At 42.3% G+C, this 22,363-nt stretch overlaps 1 protein-coding gene across 1 annotated transcript; it reads left to right on the top strand.

Annotated features, from left to right (window-relative positions):
• The first annotated feature begins 1,812 nt into the window (after positions 1–1,812).
• SMIM23 (small integral membrane protein 23) lies at positions 1,813–16,387 on the top strand. Its single transcript, XM_045864503.1, has 4 exons — positions 1,813–1,902; positions 15,606–15,657; positions 15,855–15,922; positions 16,175–16,387. The coding sequence occupies exons 1-4, from the start codon at positions 1,813–1,815 to the stop codon at positions 16,385–16,387; spliced, it is 423 nt and encodes a 140-aa protein (XP_045720459.1).
• Positions 16,388–22,363: the final 5,976 nt, after the last annotated feature.

The following is a 22,363-nucleotide window of genomic DNA, read 5'->3' as shown; positions in this document are numbered from 1 at the left end:
GTTTCTAGGGCTAGACAAAGTTCTTAGCCTTAACACAAAAAAACATGATTCATAAAAGAAAAATTGATAAACTGGATCCCATTAGAGTTAAAAACTTTCTCTGCAAAAGTCCACATGAAGAGGATGAAGAGAAAAACTACAGACTGGGAGAAAATATTTGTAAACCAAACATTCAAAAAGGACTAGTATCTAGCACATACAAAGAACTCTCAAAACTCAAGTGTAAAAAAAACAAATCCAGTTAGAAAATGGGCAGAAGGGGCACCTGGGTGACTCAGTCAGTTGAGCGTTCAACTCTTGGTTTCAGCTCAGGTCATGATCTTAGGGTTGTGTGATGGAGCTCCATATCAGGCTCCAGGCTCAGCGGAAGTCTGCTTGGATATTCTCTCCCTCTGCCCCTTCCCCTGTGCACACGCTCTCTCTCTCTCTCTCAAATAAATAAACCTTAAAAAAAAAAAAAAAAAAGAAAATGGGCAGAAGACATGAACAGATATTTCACTGAAGAGGAGATAGAGATGGCAAATAAGTGCTTGAGAAAAGTTTGACGTCATTATCTATCAGGCAAATGCAAATTAAAACCACAATGAGATATTGCCGTATACCTACCAAAATGTCTAAAATTAAAAATAATGAAAACTCCAAGGGCTGGCAAGGAGGAAGAGAAACTGTATTGCTCATACATTGCTGATGGGAATGTGAAATGGTACAGCCATTCAAGAAAACAGTTTGACAGCTTCTTAACAAAACTATTATGCAATTACTATAAAACTCAGCAATTTCCATCTTAGACATCCCAGAGAAATGAAAACTTAGGTTCACACAAAAACTATACAAGAATATCCATATCAGCTTTATTCATAAAAGCCAATAACCAGAAATAGCCCAGACATCCTTCAGTGGGTGAATGGTTAAATAAACTATGTACATACATGCCATGCATGGGATACAATGTGGCAATAAAAAGGAACAAACTGATACACTCAACAACCTGGATGAATCTCTGGAGAATTATGCTAAGTACAAAAAAGCCAATATCCAAAGGTTACATACTATTTGATATAGCATTTTTGAAAAGATAAAATTTTAGAAATGGAGAACAGATTCGGCGTTGCCAGGAGTTAGGGACAGTGGGGGAGAGGGGAGAGGGAGGGCAGTGGGCACCCAAGGGCAACTCAAAAACCTTCTGGCTTGGGAATTCTTCTGTATCTTGACTGTACGGATCCACAAACCTACACACGTGACAAATATTTAGAATTACATACACATCCACAAATGAGTACAAGTGAAACAGGAGAGATCTGAATGAGATTGATAGATTGCACCAATGGCAAATCCTGGTTGTAATACTGTATCACAGGGGATGTAAGATGTTACCACGGGGGGCACTAGGTATAAGGTACACTGGATCTCCTGTATTATTTCTTACTACTGCATGTGTTTTTACAACTATCTCAATAAGGATTTCAACTAAAAATTTTATTGTTTTGTATTTTAAAACTTGCATTTTACTAAACAGTTGAAGATATAGAAGAAAATAGAGCAGAAAAATCATCATCCTGAAATACAATATTTTGCTGCACTTTTTCTGGTCTTTGTTTTTTACATTTATAGGAAAAAAAAAACTGTGAGAGACTGGAATAAAAATCAGGGTGATGATGACAAGGTGGGGGCCTTGCTGTCTCCCACCTTCTATGACATCAGAACTCAGTGTTTGAGGGATACCTGGTGACCAGAGGCCAGGAAGGAGGAGGGCACCCATCTGCCTGTCGGGTGGGGCTACCTTGTTCCACCCAGGCAGCCTGACCTGAGGCCATGGTGATCCAACAGGTGGGCAGCAGGGGGCGAGTGGCGGCCGAGCTGTTTGAAAGGAGAAGGGGCACTCGCTGTGAGGACAAGAAACAGGTGAGGTCAGACTGGATGTATGCTCCCTTCCTCCCATCTGGGCTCCCTTTGCCACTGCAGACAGACTATAAGGCCCTCAAAGTCAGAAGAGGCCTTCAGCCCGACTCTTCCTGGAGCCCGACCTGGTGGGACGCAGCATGCATGCTTCGGGGCTTCTTCCCCAAGGCCATTACTGACTGACTCTCTTATTTCATTCCCAGCACTGTCAGCAGAACTTATGCTCCAGGAGGGCTGAATTGTTTGTTTAGTTTCCTACTAGATCCCTAGTGCCTACAATAGTGCTTCGTGCGTAATAGTGGTTGAATGAATGAATGAACAAACTGAATAAATAGGATACAGCTGAATTGTAGAGCTCCTGGAGTGTTATTAGGGCTAAAATTCAAACCTCATGAAGATTTATGTCAAAATGGGAAATGTCATCACTTACAATGCACAGCCCGGTGCTCCCACCCCCTCTCTCTTTCATGACTTACAACATGCCTGAGAGGCACTATTAACAATCTCATTCACAGATGGATAAACCAAAGCTTAGAAAGGCAAAAAGGCCGTATAGCCAGGACCCAGGATTTGAATCAGGTACATCTGATTCCAGGACCCTTAACAAGCTTACCCTACACTCCACTGCCTCCCAGATGGAGAAGTGAGGGAGGCGTGTAAAGAAGGCTGGGAAGGTCACCTAGACCTTGCACACATGGAAAGAGATAGGACTTTATTCTGAGATTAATAAGAGGCCATTGAGGGGTTTTAAGTAGAGCAATGGATGACTGATCTCTATACGTTTTCAAAAGATTTGTTCACTTGTTCATTTGATATACATGCCCCAATTCCTCCTTTGTGCTGGACCTCACAGCAAGAAGGGGGCCTTGTGGGGTTCCCATCATGCTCCACCTTTTCCTAAAAAGAGTTGCATAAACACCAAACCCCAGGAAGGCTCTTTTGAGAAAAATCCCAAAAAAAGTTCTGTGGTTCAAGGAATGCTGATATTCTTGTCCCCCCAACCTTGGAGATTTACACTGCTCATTCACAGAGGCTCTGAGAAGTTCTGCAGCAAGGAATTCACTTCACTTTGTTAACTACAGCATTTCCCAAACCGATCTAAAACAGTCACAGCTTTTCTTTTTGAAAGACCTTTCAGGGGCTCCTGGGTGGCTCAGATGGTTAAGCGCCTGCCTTCGGCTCAGGTCATGATCCCAGAGTCCTGGGATTGAGCCCCGCATCAGGCTCCCTGCTCAGCGGGGAGCCTGCTTCTCCCTTTCCTTCTCCTGCTCAACCTGCTTGTGCTCTCTCACTCTCTCTGTCAAATAAATAAATAAAATCTTAAAAAAAAAAAAAAAAGACCTTTCAGCATATGTCAAAATCCATTTTACAGATGAAGTAATTGAGGCTCAGAGAGAAGAAATGATTTGGCTCAGGCCCCAAGACAGCAGCACAAGGAGAAGAGCTAAAACTTAATCCTGCCCCTGTTTCGCCCTTTGCCCCCCCCCCCCCAGTACAAAATACAAACCCAGCAGCAAGTGTGCTGGGGAAGACATCATCCTGTAAAGTGCATGGACAGAGGAGTTGTTAAATAGCAGAGCATTCACCACAGAACACTTAACAGCCATTATAAAGAATGAAACAGTTCTCTGTGTCTTATGCCCAGGGAATATTATTAAGAAAAGAAAAGGTGCCCTTAAGTGTACGATGCAAGGATCTTTGCACTGGGTCTACACACCTGGGCAGTCACAGCCCGCCCCCCACTCCCCGGCCAGGTCAAGCTATGGAATAGTCCTGGTGCCCCAGAAGCCTCCTTCAGGCCCTCCTAGCTCGTCCCCTTCCCACATAACCATGATTCCTGACCTCTATCATCATAGATGAGTTTTGTATTTTCTTGAATTTCATGTTCTTGGAATCAATGTGTACCTTTATCCCTGGCTTCTTTCGCTCATCTGTGTATCTGTAAGACTCTGCCAGATTGTTGCTTTTTAATTTATTTTTATTTTTAAAGTTCATGATGATAATAATATAGTTGCTAATATATATAAAGAAAACTATCTGGGGAAGAGGCAAATCATGCAAATCTTTTATCTTCTTTGTGGCGGTAGCAGGTCTAACTCTTGCTTCACAAACTCGGTAAATAAGAAATGTGTTATTTCAAGGCAAATTAAATCTGGCTCAGCCTGCATCTAGTGAGTTGGGGAAAATTCAGTGTCACTCAATACTGTGTGTGCCTTAATCCTTTGTCCACTTTCGCTTGCCCTGACACTGTCACTCTCCCAACTCACACTGTCTGTTGAAAATCGGTGTCTCTGAATTCGCTGTGCTAAGGCCAGCCCAGCCACATGGCCGAACAGTGGGTGCCAGGCCCCTCCCAGACTCAGACTGCCCTTGTCTCTTCTCCCACCTCTCTAAAAGACCCCTTTCTCCCCTCTTAATCCTGGCACGTCCACCAGAATCTCCTAAATGACCTTGGACTGACGCAGGCACCAGCGAGCAATGTTGTCTCCAGGTAGCTCCTTCGCTCCATCCTGCCTCAAAACACTATGACGAGACTTCCCAGTAACGGGCCAGGCTAGCCTTCCCACTGGAGCAACCACAAAATGCACGACATCTGTGAGGCAGCCAGTCTTGGGTGAGGGCCACCAGGCAGCACAAGAGTGCCATCCCGGAGGAAAGGAACACTCGTGACAGCCTCCACTCTTTCCCAGCGGTGGCTGCACCGAGGTAGAGGCCAAGCATGGCACTGCAGTCCTGCTGAGCTGCGGGGCGGTGGGGGTGGGGGGCAGCTAAGGCCCCGGACTCTGCAGGACGAGGCCCTGGAGAGGGGAGAGAGCTGCTCACCCAGGGGTTCCCCATGACTCCTTGGCAGAGGGCCGGGATGCGCATGCCAAGGGCTGGATTAGCCGCTCTCACCAGAGTGGCTGTTCTGCCCTTGAGAGCAGAGCGGAGATCCTGGAAACCCAGCAGCGCAGGAGGTTGCCGGAATTCCGGCCCAGCTAGAGCAGAGGAGCTCCGTAACACTCAGGCGTCCACTTGAGAGCACACGTACACAGACATGGACACGCATCTATGCACACACACGAACAGACATGTATGTGTATATATACATGCACACACACATATACATACATATATTTGGAAAAACAGAAAACTTTAGAAGCAATGGCTAGAGGCACCTGGGTGGCTCAGTTGGTTAAGCGTCTGTCTGCCTTTGGCTCAGGTCATGATCCCAAGGTCCTGGGATCGAGTCCCACATCGGGCTCCCTGTTCAGCATGGAATCTGCTTCTCCCTCTCCCTCTGCTCCTCCCCTCTGCTTGTGTTCTCTCTCCCTCTCAAATAAATGAAATTTTTTTTAAATCTAAAAAAAAAAAGAAAGCAGCAGCAGCAATGGTCAAAGTTTCCACATTAAGAAGGAAATAAGGAAGAATTAAACTCAACAATTGAAAGAAGAAACAATAAAGATAAAATCAGAACTTAATGAAATAGAAAATGAAAATAATAAATAAAATTAATAAACTTTTGCTTTGAAAAGATTTATAAAATTGGTAAATTTTTCATAGTCTATTTTTTTAAAAAAAGAGAAAACACAGATTACCAATATCGAGAATAAAAGGGAACTATCACATGTCTACCTCCTATAGACATTAAAAGGATATGAAGATAATATGAGGAATGACTGGATGCCAATGCATTTGCTCACCTAGGTGAAATGTAGAAACTTCTTGGACAACACAATTTACAAAAGTGACTCAAGAAGAAATAAAAAGTCCAAAAGACTACAAGCCCAAAAGATTTCACCAATAAATTCTATAAATCATGTGACCAATCTCACACAAATTCCTTCATAAAACAGAGGTGGAGGAAATGCCCCCTGACTCATTTTAAAGGGGCAACATAACCTTGACTCTAAAACTCCATAAACATATAGAAAAGAAATCTAATCTCTCCATGAATGTAGTTGAAAAGAACAATCTCCACAAACAGTAGCAAATCAAACCCAGCAATATAGAAAAAGGTGAATGCATCATGAACACACGGCTTCCTGAAGGAACCAGGTTGGTTAGGTATTCAAGTCAATCCATGCAATCTGCCGCAGGCTCAGGCAAAAAAGGGCAGCACTCAAGTCTCTCAGTGGATACAGGAAGTGCATTTCACTAATTCAGCGTTCATTCTTGGTAAAATTCTCAGAACAGTAGAAACAGAAGGAAATGTCTTCAAACTGAGGAAGGACAACAAGGAAAAAGCTACAACTACCTCTACTCACACCACGTCCCCCTAAGATACAGCACAAGATGAGGATGTTTGCTTTTGCTGCTTCTATTGGTATTTTACTAGTGATTCTAGTTAATATACAAGGCAAGCAAAAAAGCTAAAGATTTTTTGAAAGATAAAGAGTGGAAAGGATGAAGTAAAACTTCTTCCCAGACAGCATGATTTTTTATATACAAAATCCTAAACTCTATCAGATAAAAAAGAATTAAGTCATAAGACACAAAATCAATTGTGTTTCTATAGACTAGCAATGAAAAATTGGAAAATGAAAATTTAAAAACGATACTATTTACAATAGCATCAAAATCCATAAAATACTTCAGAAAGATGAGCATGGCCTCTACACTTGAAAATGATGAAACATTGCTAAAAATAACCAAAGACAGTGTAATGGAGAGATTCACCATGATCACGGATTACAAGGTATGATATTTTAGAGACATTCTTTCTCACCAAATTGAACCACAGTTTCAATGTAATACTAATCAAAATCCCAGCAGGGTTTTTTTTATAGAAACTGAAAAGGTTGATATATACATATATATGTGAAAATGCAAAGGATCTAGGGTAATCAGAACAAATTTGAAAGGAACAAAGTTTAAAAACTCACACTATCTGATTTCAAATGTTACAATAAAGCTGTATGGAGGAGGAGCAAGATGGCGGAGGAGTAGGAGACCTGGATTTCATCTCCTCTCAGGAATTCAGCTGGATAGGGATCAAACCATTCTGAATACCTACAAACCCAACAGGAGATCGAAGAAAAGAAGAGCAACAACTCTCTGAACAGAAAAGCGACCACTTTCTGGAAGGTAGGACGTGCGGAGAAGAATCTGAGGCGATATTCGGGAGGATAGACGGCGGGGGAGGGGCCTCCCTCAGCCACTTCTGGCAAGTGACAGAGCCGCGGAGCACAAAATCGGAACTTTTAGAAGTCTGCTCCGCCGAGGGACGTCACTCTGGTGGCTAAGCGGGGGGTGGAGCCCTCCGGGACAGTGTGGTCTCAGGACCCTCGGGGTCACAGAAAGACCGGGGGTGCCTGAGTGCGGCAGAGCTCCCAGGTAACGGAGCGGGGAAGCCGGCTGCAGAGGCGGAGCCCAGGCGCGGGCTCTCAGCTCGGGGTTGCCATTGACCGTGATCCGCGGCACAGTCGGGCCCCTGCTCCTCCAGCAGGGACCCCACAAGCGGCAGATCCGGGGAGACTCACCTTCCTTCCCCGGGAGGAGCCGGGCGGGAGTGCACCGCAGGGATCTGCTGTGTTTGGAGATTCCACCCGGGGTCGGGTGCCAGAGATAGAGGCGCGCGGTCACAGGCCGGGTGAGCACGGAGTGTGGCCGGAGACCGGGGAGACGGGAGTGACTGGCGGCTTTTCTCTGGGGGCGCACTGAGGAGCGGGGCCCCGAGTTCTCGGCTCCTCCGGGGCGGAGATTGGGAGGCCGCCATTTTCACTCTCCGCCTCCAAAGCTGTACGCAAAGCTCGCAGGGAACAAAAGCCCCGGAGAGCAAACCCGAGCAGATTACTTAGCCGGGAGGGGGCAAGGGCGGGGCAATTCCGCCTCCGGCAGAGACATTTGGAAACCACGGCAACAGGCCCCTCCCCCAGAAGATCAGCAAGAACAGCCAGCCAAGACCAAGTTTACCGATCAATGAGAACGGCAGAACTCCAGCGCTAGGGGAATACTGCACATAGAATTCATGGCTTTTTTACCATGATTCTTCAGTCTTTCAAAGTTAATTTTTTTAATTTTCTTTTTTCTTTTTCTTTTTTTTTAATTTTTTTTCTCTTTTTCAACCAACATTTTATCAATCCCTTTTTTTAAAATCTTTTTTATTTTTCATTTTTAGAGTCATATTCTATCCGTTCATTGTAGTTAACCTTATTTTTTGTATATATATGTAAGTTGTTCTCTCTTTAAAATTTTGGGATACAGATTCTTCTAACAGACCAAAATATACCCTAAATCTCTAGTGTATGGCTTTGTTCTAGTCTCCTGCTTGATTACATTCTCTCCCCATTTTTTAAAAATTTTTCTTTTTTCAACCAACTTCTCAATTCCTTTTATAATTTTCTTTTATAATTTTCATCTTTACAGTCATATTCCATCCCTTCATCATATTTACCCTTATTTTTATACATATACAAGTTTTTCTTTCTTTAAAATTTTGGGAGGCAGTGTCTTCTAGCAGACCAAAATATGCCCAAAATGTAGGGTGTGACACTGATCTATTCACCAGCCTGATCATATTTGATCATATTCTTTCTTTCTTTCTTTCTTTCCCTTTCTTTTCCTCCTGGTTTCAGGTCTCTTCTGATTTGTTTAGTGTATATTTTTCTGGGGTCGTTGTTACCCTGTTAGCATTTTGTTCTCTCATTCATCTGTTCTTCTCTGGATAAAATGACAAGATGGAAAAACTCACCTCAAAAAAAAAGAACAAGAGGCAGTACCAACTGCCAGGGACCTAATCAGTACAGATATTAGTAAGATGTTGGAACTAGAGTTTAGAATGATGATTATAAAGATACTAGCTGGACTTGAAAAGAGCATAGAAGATACTAGAGAATCCATTTCTAGAGAAATAAAAGAACTAAAATCTAACCAAGTCGAAATCAAAAAGGCTATTAATGAGATGCGATCAAAAATGGGGGCTCTAATGGCTAGGCTAAATGAGGCAGAAGAAAGAATTAGTGATATAGAAGACTAAATGATGGAGAATAAAGAAGCTGAGAAAAAGAGAGATAAACAACTACTGGATCACAAGGGCAGAATTTGAGAGATAAGTGATACCATAAGATGAAACAATATTAGAATAATTGGAATCCTAGAAGAAGAAGAAAGAGAGAGAGGGGAAGAAGGTATATTGGAGCAACTTATAGGAGAGAAATTGAAAGTGAGGGGGTGGAAAACCATTTACCATGCTAATGGACATCAAAAGAAAGTTGGGGTGGCCATCCTTATATTAGACAAATTAGATTTTAAACCAAAGACTATAATAAGAGATGAGGAAGGACACTATATCATACTTAAAGGGTCTGTCCAACAAGAAGATCCAACAAGTAAATATCTATGCCCCTAACATGGGAGCAGCCAATTATATAAGCCAATTAATAACAAAATCAAAGAAACACATCGACAACAATACAATAATAGTAGGGGACTTTAACACCCCCTCACTGAAATGCACAGATCATCTAAGCAAAAGATCAACAAGGAAATAAAGGCTTTAAATGACACACTGGACCAAATGGACTTCACAGATATATTCAGAACATTCCATCCCAAAGCAACAGAATACACATTCTTCTCTAGTGCCCATGGAACATTCTCCAGAATAGATCACATCTTAGGTCACAAATCAGGTCTCAACTGGTACCAAAAGATTGGGATCATTCCCTGCATATTTTTGGACCACAATGCTTTGAAACTAGAACTCAATCACAAGAGGAAAGTTGGAAAGAACTCAAATACATGGAGGCTTAAGAGCATCCTACTAAAGAATGAATGGGTCAACCAGGAAATTAAAGACGAATTAAAAAAAATTCATGGAAACAAATGAAAATGAAAACACAACTGTTCAAAATCTTTGGGATGCAGCAAAGGTGGTCCTAAGAGGAAAGTATATAGCAATACAAACCTTTCTCAAGAAACAAGAAAGGTCTCAAATACACCACCTAACCCTACCCCTAAAGGAGCTGGAGAAAGAACAGCAAATAAAGCATAACACAGCAGAAGAAGAGAAATAATAAAGATCAGAGCAGAAATCAATGAAATAGAAACCAAAAGAACGGTAAAACACATCAATGAAACTAGGAGCTGGTTCTTTAAAAGAATTAATAAGATTGATAAACCCCTGTCCAGACTTATCAAAAAGAAAAGAGAAACGACCCAAATAAATAAAATCATGAATGAAAGAGGAGAGATCACAACCAACACCAAAAAAATAAACAATTGTAAGAACATTATGAGCAACTATATGCCAGCAAATTAGATAATCTGGAAGAAATGGATGCATTCCTAGAGACGTATAAACTACCAAAACTGAACCAAGAAGAAATAGAAAACCTGAACAGACCCATAACCACTAAGGAAATTGAAGCAGTAATCAAAAATCTCCCAACAAACAAGAGCCCAGGGCCAGATGGCTTCCCAGGGAAATTCTACCAAACATTTAAAGAAGAATTAATACCTATTCTTCTGAAACTGTTCCAAAAAATAGAAATGGAAGGAAAATTTCCAAACTCATTTTATGAGGCCAGCATTACCTTGATCCCAAAACCAGACAAAGCAAAGACCCCAACAAAAATGAGAATTACAGACCAATATCCCCAATGAACATGGATGCAAAAATTCTCACCAAAACACTAGCCAATAGGATCCAACAGTACATTAAAAGGATTATTCACCATGACCAAGTGGGATTTATTCCTGGGCTGCAAGTTTCATTCAACATCCGCAAATCAATCAATGTGATACAATCATTAATAAAAGAAAGAACAAGAACCATATGATCCTCTCAAGATGCAGAAAAAGCATTTGACAAAGTACAGCATCCTTTCTTGATTAAAACTCTTCAGAGTGTAGGGATAGAGGGTATATACCTCAATATCATAAAAGCCATCTATGAAAAACCCACAGCGAATATCATTCTCAATGGGGAAAAACTGAGAGCTTTCCCCCTAAGGTCAGGAACATGGCAGGGATGTCCACTATCACCACTGCTATTCAACATAGAACTAGAAGTCCTAGCCACAGCAATTAGACAACAAAAATAAATAAAAGGCATCCGAATCAGCAAAGAAGAAGTCAATCTCTCCCTCTTTGCAGATGATATGATACTTTATGTGGAAAACCCAAAAGACTCCACCCCAAAATTGCTAGAACTCATACAGGAATTCAGTAAAGTGGCAGGATATAAAATCAATGCACAGAAATCAGTTGCATTTCTATACACCAACAACAAGACAGAAGAAAGAGAAATTAAGGAGTCAATCCCATTTACAATTGCACCCAAAACCATAAGATACCTAGGAATAAATCTAACCATAGAGGCAAAGAATCTGTACTCAGAAAACTATAAAAATACTCATGAAAGAAATTGAGGAAGACATAAAGAAATGGAAAAACGTTCCATGCTCATGGATTGGAAGAACAAATATTGTGAAGATGTCAATGCTACCTAGAGCAATCTACACATTCAATGCAATCCCTATCAAAATACCATCCACTTTTTTCAAAAAAATGGAATAAATAATCCTAAAATTTGTATGGAACCAGAAAAGACCCCAAATAGCCAGAGGAATGTTGAAAAAGAAAAGCAAAGCTGGCAGCATCACAATTCTGGACTTCCAGCTCTATTACAAAGCTGTAATCATCAATACAGTATGGTACTGGCACAAAAACAGACACATAGATCAATGGAACAGAATAGAGAGCCTAGAAATGAACCCTCAACTCTATGGTCAACAAATCTTCCACAAAGCAGGAAAGAATGTCCAATGGAAAAAAGACAGTCTCTTCAACAAATGGTATTGGGAAAATTGGACAGCCACATGCAGAAGAATGAAACGGGACCATTTCCTTACACCACATACAAAAATAGACTCAAAATGGAGAAAGACCTAAATGTGAGACAAGAGTCCATCAAAATCCTAGAGGAGAACACAGGCAGCAACCTCTTTGACCTCAGCCACAGCAACTTCTTCCTAGAAACATCGCCAAAGGCAAGGAAAGCAAGGGCAAAAATGAACTATAGGGACTTCATCAAGATAAAAAGCTTTTGCACAGCAAAGGAAACAGTCAACAAAACCAAAAGACAAATGACAGAATGGGAGAAGATATTTGCAAATGACATATCAGATAAAGGGCTAGTATCCAAAATCTGTAAAGAACTTATCAAACTCAACACCCAAAGAACAAATAATCCAATCGAAAAATGGGCAGAAGACATGAACAGATATTTCTGCAAAGAAGACATCCAAATGGCCAACAGACACATAAAAAAGTGCTCAACATCACTCAGCATCAGGGAAATCCAAATCAAAACCACCTCACACCAGTCAGAATGGCTAAAATTAACAAGTCAGGAAATGACAGATGTTGGCAGGGATGCAGAGAAAGGGGAACCCTCCTACACTATTGGTGGGAATGCAAGCTGGTGCAGCCACTCTGGAAAACAGTATGGAGATTCCTCAAAAAGTTGAAAATAGAGCTACCCTACAACCCAGCAATTGCACTACTGGGTATTTACCCCAAAGATACAAATGTAGTGATCCGAAGGGGTACGTGCACCCTAATGTTTATAGCAGCAATGTCCACAATAGCCAAACTATGGAAAGAGCCAAGATGTCCATCAACAGATGAATGGATAAAGAAGATGTGGTATATATATATATATATATATATATATATATATATACAATGGAATATTATGCAGCCATCAAAAAGATGAAATCTTGCCATTTGCAACGACGTGGTTGGAACTGGAGGGTATTAAGCGAAATAAGTCAATCAGAGAAAAACAAGTATCATATGATATCACTGAATATGAGAAATTCTTAATCTCAGGAAACAAACTGAGGGTTGCTGGAGTGTTGTAGGGTGGGAGGGATGGGGTGGCTGGGTGATAGACATTGGGGAGGGTATGTGCTATGGTGAGTGCTGTGAATTGTGTAAGACTGATGAATCACAGACCTGTACCTCTGAAACAAATAATACATTATATGTTAAAAAAAAAAAAGATAGTTGAGAGGGAAAAATGAAGGGGGAGAAATCGGAGGGAGAGATGAACCATGAGAGACTATGAACTCTGAGAAACAAACTGAGAGTTTTAGAAGGGAAGGGGTGGGGGGATAGGTTACCCCAGTGATGGATATTAAGGAGGGCACGTATTGAATGGAGCACTGGGTGTTATACGCAAACAATGAATCATGGAACACTACATCAAAAACTAATGATGTAATGAATGGTGACTAACATAACATAATAAAATTAAATTTTAAAAAAATTTTAAAAAGCTGTATGGTCATCTAGATAGTGTGGCATTGACATAAGATAGATAGAGAAAGGAATGGAACAGCATAGTGACGGTGGAGAGAGCTGTTACGGATTGAACTGTGTCCTCCAAAATTCACATGTGGAAGCCCCAACTGTACTTGGAAATAATTAAGGTTAAATGAGGTCATAAAGGGTGGGGCTCTACTCCAATAGCACTGATGTCCTTATAAGAAGAGAGATACCAGGGAGGCACAGAGAAAAGGCCGTGTGAGGACACAGGGAGAAGGCAGCCTTCCAGAAGCCAAGGAGAGAAGTTTCACCAGAAACCAACCCTGCCTCACATCTTGATCTTGGACTTCCAGTTTCCATGACTGTTAATTTTTATTAATAGTTAATGTTAATTTTTGTTTAAGCTGCCCAATCTGTGGTATTCTGTTATAGCAGCTCCAACAAACTAATACAGATTTAGCACTGACATAAAGATTGATATATAGATCAGTGAAACAGAATGGAATCCAGAAGCAGACCCACATAAATTTGGTGGGCATATTTTTGACAGAGAGCAATGCAATCCAATGAATAATTAGGCTTTTTAAACAAATAATTCTAGAACTGGACATTCATATGAGGAAAAGAATCTTGACCCCTCCTTCACGGCATATACAGAAATTAATTCAAAATGGACCATCTACCTAACTGGAAAATTAAAACAATAAAATGCCAGGAAGAAAACAGAGGAGAAAAATCTTCACAACCCTGAGTTAAACAAAATTTTTTAGATTGCACACAAAAGGCATAACCATAAAGGGAATATGTTTGATGATTTCAACTTCATAAAACTTGAAACCTTTTAACTTTCAAACACCCTGGTAAAATGAAGAGGCAAGCCACAGACCTGGAGAAAACAGTCACAATACAAACATCTGACAAAGAATGTATATCCAAAATAAATAAAGAACTACTAAAACTTAATAAGAAGACAAATTGCCCAATAAAAAAAATGAACTGGGTTTTTAATAGACACGCCCACAAAGTAAGATATGTGAATTATGATCAGTAAGCACATGAAAAGATGCTCAACATCTGCTATGGATTGAATGCTTATGTCCCCCTAAATTCATATGTTGAAATCCTAACTCCCAAAGTGCTGGTTTTAGGAGTTGGGGGTCTTCAGGAGATGACTCATGAGAGTGGAACCCTCATGAATTGGAGTAGTGCCCCGATTTAAAAAAAAAAATAAAAGACCCCAAAGAGCTCTCTCTGCTCTCCACCATGTAACGATACAATGGAAATGGATGGAACCCAGAAGATCGCCCTCACCAGAACCTGACCATGCTGGCCTCCTGGTCCCAAACTTCCAGCCCCCGGAACAGTAAGATATAAATTTCTGTTGTTTATAAGCCACCTGGTCTGTGGTACTTTGTTATAGCAGTGCAAACAGACTAAGACAACATCATTCATCATTGGGGAAGTGCATATAAAAACTAGATCGAGGTACCACTACACAACCAATAGAATGCCTAAAAAAATTTTGCCAATAGGAACGTGGAGCAACTAACATTCTCAGGTTGCTGGTAGAAATGTAAATTGGTTCAAACCCCTTGAAAACAGGTTGGTGGTTTCTTATCAAATTAAACATGCACCTGCCATATGACCCAGCATCTGCATTTCTGGGTGCTAACCCAAGCAGAATGAGAACATGTGTCCACCCAAACAGTTGTATCCAGGTGTTCATAGCAGTTTTATTCATGATCATAAGAAACTAGAAACAGCCCAAAGTCCGTCAGTAGGTAAAGAGATAAATTGTACCATATTCATACAATATATTACTCATCAATAACACTGAACACACAAACATGGAGACAACTCAGAAGCATTATGTTGAGCAAAAGTAGCTAACCACAAAAGAGTATGAAGTTCCATTTATGCAGTTATAGACCAGGCAAAATTACTCCATAGTGACAAAGCAGATTAGTGGATCCCTCTGGCAGGGTGAGGGTAAGGAGGGAACAGACTGTAAAAGGGTATAAGGGAACTTTCCGGGATGATGGAAATGTTCTTTCTCTTGACTGGGATGGTAGTCCACAGGTGTAGACATGTCAAAACTCATCAAACTGTACATTTAAAATGTGTGCATTTTATTGTCTGAATTATACCACAATAAAGTTGATTCCTTTTAAAGATCATTTAGAGTAAAAATGTAAAAGCAAGGCAAGGAATGAGAACAGAAGTGGGCCTTCTCAGCAGAGAGAAGGGAGGGAAAACTCCAGTGGAATGTCACTGGGCTGCCATGTTACCTACTTCTGCAATGTTTGGGGGTTTTGTAGTAAGCATGCATGCCATAGATAACTGGAAAAAAGTTAAACTCTAAAAACGATCTTACAGCACCGCTCTGTGAGGGCAGCAGGGATGCCTGCCCCCCAGTGAGTCACTTTCCTTCCTCCTCTTCTTGCCACCAGACGCTGTTGGCATTGCTGATCTTGGTGCTGTACGTGGGCACAGGAATATCAGGTGAGCATTCTGGAAGCTGAGAAAGGAGAAGCCGAGTCCACCCGGAGTCAGGAGGGGTATTCTGGAGATGGCTGCATGTCAATGGAGCCTCCAAAACTTGCCTTCTCCCCCCTTCACCCACTGGGATGACCAACCATGTTCATTTCAATGACTGCTCATTTGCCCTTGTTAAGAGGTGATGTTTGTGCCTGTTTCAGGAAGAAGTTGGGAAGTGTCAGAAAGGATCAGAGAATGTAACTATCCCCAGAATCCTGTGGCTTCCCAGGTAACATATTCAAAAAAGGTGCTGAGGGGATGTCAAGTTTGACTGAGGAAATCTGGGAAGGCTTCCCAGAGGTGTCATGGGCGAGCTGGATCTTGAAGGATAAGTAGGAGCTGGCCACGTGGAGAAGGTGGGGATGGGCACTCCAGAGAGAAGGAATAGCAGATGCAAAGGCTCAGAAAACTTTTTGAAACCAGTGGCAAGGGGGTCCTACGTGAAAAAGCTCAAGATGCAACTTTGATGTCTGCCTTTCAGGGATTTGAATACCAGACCAATGAACCCGCAGAAGAGCCAATAAAGGTCATCAGGACCTGGTTGAAGGAAAACTTGCATGTTTTCTTGGAGAAGCTAGAGAAAGAGGTGCGAGAGCTGGAGCAGCTGGTCCAGGACCTGGAGGAGTGGTTAGATGCTCTTCTGGGAGAGGGGCACCCGGAGGATCCCTGCTCCAACTTCAAAATTCACCTGTGAGGGCCAGGGCTGGAACCTGGGGAGGACGCCAAGCGGAAGCGGGGGGTGGGGCGGGGGGAAGGTTGCCAGGGGCTCCTTAATAAGGGCTGAGCTGTGACACTTGAATGTCAAAGCAGGCAAGAAAATAAAATAGTTGGGACACTAAGAACCTTGCTGGTTCATGAACACTGTCAGGATGACCCCAAGGCTCTGCTGAGATATCCTCCAGCCCACCAGAACTCTGGCACATTGGAACCAAGCCAACCTCCGGGTCAGGACCCTCGCCCACTTACCTGAGATATGGTGCAAATTCCCTAACCTCTCAGAGACAAAACTGCCTCATTAGTAAAAATCAGGGATGCCAATTTGCCTCAGAGCATTACAGTGAGGACCAGACGTGTATGTGCATAGAGCAGGTGCCTGATAAACAGTTCTTCCTTCCTTCCTTTCTTCCATTCCTTTTCCTTCCTCCCTGGAACTTAGCAAGACTCTGGTTCTGGAGTGTATAGATGTTATGGGGCAACTCAACTCTCAGACACTGCTGCTGAGAGCATGAATTGCCAAACCCCCCGTGCAGGGGAATTGGTGATAGCATTCAAAGTCACATAGCAAAACAAAGGACCAGGAGGGCCCAGTGTCAGTTAGTAGAGGTGCAGCCAAACAGTGGATACCCTGTAGCTATGAAAGAGAATGAGGACGCTTTCCTACTGATAGAGAAGTGTCCACAGAAAAAGGTTGTTAAATGAGAGAAATCAAGGCGTAAGAAGAGCATGGGACAAGAATCTATATTTCATTGTTGTTGATGATGACGATGTTATTGAATGTGCAAGAAAACGCTAGAAGGATACAAAATGGTGGTGGGGGGCAGATTGGGGAAGTTGAAAGTGGGCAAATGTACGACCAGGATGAAAGAGAAACTTTTCACACTCTTTTATTTTCAGACTACATGATTGTTTTGCCTATTCAAATATTTTTAAAAGAAAATTACCCATTATTTTGCCCGCAGAGAAGCACAGGAATACAGTGTATACAAGCAAAATAAGAATATCACTATGTTGAGGGGCGCCTGGGTGGCTCAGTTGGTTAAGCGACTGCCTTCGGCTCAGGTCATGATCCTGGAGTCCTGGGATCGAGTCCCGCATTGGGCTCCCTGCTCAGCAGGGGGTCTGCTTCTCCCTCTGCCCTCTTCCCTCTTGTGCTCTCTGTCTCTCATTCTCTCTCTCAAATAAATAAATAAAATCTTAAAAAAAAAAAAAAAAGAATATCACTATGTTGAAATTATGAGTGACTTATTTTTTTTAAACAGTGCTAAGAGAAAACCCTCTCTTTTGATTAACTTATTTTGATTAAACAATGATAATTCTTATCTAGGATTTTCCCTTGACTTCCAGGAAGTTCAGCGTTTAGTTGTCCATGGTGGGAATTATATCTGTCTCACTTTTTTGGACCATTCGCCCCTTTCTAAGATTTTTTGTTTTCCAATTTTAACGGAGCTATTATATACATACCAACTGTTAGAACCACCTCAAATCTCTGGAAAGTCAAGAGGGGTCCAATTCAAATCATCTCATAGAAAATCTGACTGACAGGGAATGGCACAGAAATTCTGTTTGCTGGGAGGAATTATTCAATTGCCACTTGGGAAGGAAAAAGTCTTTGCAAGTTACAGTCACAGTTTTGCCGCTTTGAGTATATGTCAGCGGGTGGGGACCAGAATCTGTTTTTCTCCTTTGCAGCTATTTTAGCAAGTGTTCTGTAGGAAGGTCTGATAATGATATTTCTTTGCATTTATTTTTACTGTTACTCTAAAGGCTATAATAACATACCCAAAATCATGTACATGGGCTCTACTGGTATTTAGAGGGTTCCCAGGCAGAATTTTGACTATATACACATTTAGCCGAACCCACATTTCAGCCTCTAACTCCTATCTAAGTTGCAATTGTATTGTACCTGTAATATATATCTGTGTATATGTTTATGTTTACATATTATATATATTTATGTTTTCTTTTATATATATGATATAGTTGTAAATATTTTTTATAAAACATATATGTATATAAAATTGGAGGAGACGTGAATTAAAAAAAAATGGAGCCTAGATCCTTGAGCATTGAACCACCCCTGTGGTTATTAGCAGAGCCTTTGAGCAAAGGAGTCACACCCTGAAAGCGCTCAGGCGTTACCCCCACACACCCACACACAGGGCCTGATAGAAACAGCCCATGCTGGTGCGGGGTTGCCGCCCACTGCTGGTGGTCACTTTTGGGATGTTGGCTTGTGAGCCCATAAGAACAGCAAGCCACTCAGCGCGGCTCAGGCAATGAGGGTTTGTTGTGGCACAACACGGGAGCCAGAATCTCATGGAAATCAGGAGCATACCATAACTTGGGATCCTGGAGACTGGAACAGGAAGGTATTTAAGAACCCAGGGTATCCACCGAGGTGCTCCAGGAGCCCCGTCGCAAGAATCTGGGAGCTTACCTCTAGCTTTCCACTTTTACCTTCACTTGGCCGCTCTCTGGGTCTCTGCTTCTCTTTGTGTGTCTGCCCCCTATCTTCCTGCTTCCAATGGCTTCCTTGCCCCCCACTCTATCTAGCCCTGCTTCAGCTCAGCACTTCTGCCTGTGAGTCCTCCTAACTCTAATTTGCTCCTGGTCCCACAAGGCCTCTCCCTTTCTCATGACCTCCCAAACTTCCAGTGACCATACAATTCTGTCTGCACTTCACAGATCAGGCTCCAGGGGAGTGGGTGGGTTATGATTGACTCATCTCATTAGCTGGAGCTTCTTGTCCTGAGCCAGACTCTGTGCTGACCAGGCTTTGGACTAGATGACCTCGGGGTGACCACCCTCGCCCCCTCCCCCCGCTCCAATCAACTGTGACAGGACAGAGAGGGAAGGATCAAGTACTCCAGAATGGAGCTACCTCATATGAGAAACAGCCTGGGCCCCTTCCTGACGGGTGGCTCTGGACCGTGTGTAATGACCTCACATTTCCCAAGGTGGTCAGAAATGTGGCAGAGAGAGTGATGGCAATCCTTGTACCACGGAGCCCCAAGAGTCAGTATCAGGGAAGCAGAATTGTGTGAGACAAACATTCAAAGGCTGACTATAATTGCTGAGAATGAGGTGGGAGGCGCTTGGCCACCAGAGTCACCAGAGTCAACATAGGTGAGTGGGTCAGCCTAATCTGGGAATATTTCACTCATTCTCCAGTTCCTGGGTATGAAAAAGACAAATGACACACTTAAAAAGAAGATTATGGGGGTGCCTGGGTGGCTCAGATCATGAATGATCTCAGAGTCTTGGGATTAAGCCTGGCATCAGGTTCCACGCTCAGGGTGGAGTCTGCTCCAGATTCTCCCTCTCCCTCTGTCTCTCCTGCTGCTCTCTCTCTCTCTCAAGTAAATAAATAAGTAAATAAGTAAATAGAGTGTGACTACCTTTAATGACTTTGAAGTCTTATAATTTCAATGAGTTAGACAAAATGTTGCCCAGTAGATCTATTAAGGGGTCCACTTTCATATCTATAGAGTGGACTCGCCTTTGGGAGAAAAAATGTCTTTTACTTGAGAATACAACTATTTCCAGCTCCTTCCATTCAATCAAGAATAATGCTGCCAGCAGAGCAGGGTCTCCCTGCCCCCATCCCAGTCCCCAACCCAACCCCCTTCCAACAACAACCAGCTCCAACTGATTGTGATCTTGCAAGGCCCGGCTTCCCAGCCACTGAAGACTAATTTAAATAGAAAAGGGAGTGGTGCCTGGGTGGCTCAGTCCTTTAAGCATCTGCCTTCGGGTCAGGTCATGATCTCAGGGTCCTGGGATCGAGCCCTGCATTGGGCTCCCTGCTCAGCCAGGAGTCTGCTTCTCCCTCTCTCTCTGCCCGCACCCACCAAACCCGGGTCATGCTCGCTCTCTCTCTGTCTCTCTTAAATAAATAAATAAATTCTTTTAAAAAAAATAGAAAAGAGAAATTGAATAATAAAATCAGGAGTCAATTTTTTTTTTTAAAAAAAGAGAAAGAGTGGACTATGCATGTGCCAGCCACTGGTGAATGAGAAGTTTAAAGGCTAGTGGGAAAAACAAGCAGAAGAGTCAAGACAAGGCAATTTTGGAGAATGATAAATGTACAAGTAGAAATGAGGAAACAACTTAGCAAGCCACTGTGGTTTTCCAGGTGGAAACAGAAGCTTGGAGTAGGGAAGAGGTGCAGAGAAGCAGAATTCAGTTTGTAAGTATCATCAGCTGGACGTGCTGATGGAGAAGAATGAGGAAGAAGGGTCCAGACAGCTGTCTGCCCGGCCTCAGCACGCCCACTCTCTTCAGTGCAGGGCAACTTGAGCCATGATTTCAAGTCCTGACCCAAGATGCTCTCGAGGACTACGTGGAAGAGACAGGTGTGGTCTTGTTAAGGGAAAAGTGGCCAGTTGGAAAAATGTCCTGACCACTCAATTATCCCCATTTCTTCCTTTGTTTCAGGCACCTGGAGCATGAGGTCAGCATCACAAACAATTAAAAGTTTAATTAATTTTAATTGATGGTTTTCACCCCATCTCTCTTTTACTTAATAGATCTACTTGGCAGGCTTCCTGATGCTCCCTCAGGCTCTTCTCTTTTGCTAACACTGAATCATTCTACGTTTGTCTTTGTCTGTTTGATTGCTTTTGGTCAGCTTCTTTTCTGTGCCTCCAACTTATATAATGGGGAAAACACCCACAGTCATCCAGATAATTCATGTTTTAAAGATAAGAATCTGATAATCTAGACAAAAGTTGGATAAGATAAAGTCCACCTATGTATTAGCTATATGTATTTCCTAAGAATATCAGGATTATTGGGGAGAAATAATAAAATTGTGGCAAGAGACATTTAAAGAATGTGTTCCTGTTTTAGGGGCTTGGTCGAGTGTTATTGCTAGTTCCAATTTATGGATAAGAACACTGAGGCATAGAGAGATCATATAATTGATCAAATCATATCATCAGTGAATGGGAGCCAGAATTCAAACCCGGACTATCTGGCATTGAAGCCCTCACACCAATTCAATGAGCTTCACAGCCTCGCCTCCATGAAGCCTAGCCAAGATAACGTCTTCTCTCACTTTATTGTTAAGTAATCATATGCAATTAAATTTACAGGGCAATAAATTCTCATCGCATGCTACTACATGTTGGGTACATATAGAGAGAGGTAGAAGTCACATTCCCTGCCCACATATAGCTTGTCCTTCTACCATGAAACCAAGAAACAAAGACGAGAAAAATGAAGTCTTTACATTCTTGTAGCAGCTATTGGGTAAAGTGCCAAAGGAACCTAATTGCCAAATGAGCTATATACTTACTGGCCTAACTAAGAATTCAGAGAAGGGATAGGGAGCTTGAGTTGGCACTAACACGAAAATCTGTGAGTCCCGTTATAGAAAAATGCAGAAACTCAAATTAGGCTGCACCCAAGGGGAAATTGTGGGGGAACCGGAAGAGAGATGAGTGATGGGTGGGGGCAGAGAGTGGCCCTTCCCACTAGAATCACAGCTCAGGCATGGGTGCTGGTGTGGCCCAGCCTAACCCCAAGTGTCAGATCCCAGGTCTCAGGTAAGATTTGGGGCCAGGCTTCCCACAGGTCTTTGTGAGAATCAGGTGTATTTTTTTTTTAAACAGATACTCTTGAGAAGTAGGAATTTGGGCTTCACTGAAATTATTCCCAGACCAGGAAAGTCCATTTCCAGTCTGCATGTCATATTTTTGATGATGTCAAGTAAAAATGTGGATTTAATTTGTTCCCTTAATCCACAAATTTGTTCAAAAAAATTGTGAAATGCACTAAATCCAATTTGGTTCAAATCTGGCTGTCAGAAGGATAATTGAGGGTGGTGAGGGATGGAGCCAAAGAAGACGCATTTCTGGGGCATCCAAATCCCTCCTGTTGTGACATTTCCAAGAGGACATGTATCCTTGCCGGAGGGCAAAGAAAGAAGACAAGAACTTTATTC

The sequence above is a fragment of the Mirounga angustirostris genome, unplaced genomic scaffold (assembly GCF_029215605.1).
Source record: "Mirounga angustirostris isolate CCGP_5_RB_7025 unplaced genomic scaffold, mMirAng1.0.hap1 SCAF_7, whole genome shotgun sequence".
Taxonomy (NCBI): Eukaryota; Metazoa; Chordata; class Mammalia; order Carnivora; family Phocidae; genus Mirounga; species Mirounga angustirostris.
Note: the sequence above shows the minus strand (reverse complement) of the source record. Positions and strands in the feature narration are given on the sequence as shown.

Coding starts and splice junctions, on each gene's coding strand:
- SMIM23 (XM_045864503.1), top strand. CDS start 1,813: ATGGTGATCCAACAGGTGGGCAGCAGGGGGCGAGTGGCGGCCGAGCTG. Junction 1,903..15,605: donor GCTGTGAGGACAAGAAACAG/GTGAGGTCAGAC, acceptor TCTTGCCACCAG/ACGCTGTTGGCATTGCTGAT. Junction 15,658..15,854: donor CGTGGGCACAGGAATATCAG/GTGAGCATTCTG, acceptor TGCCTGTTTCAG/GAAGAAGTTGGGAAGTGTCA.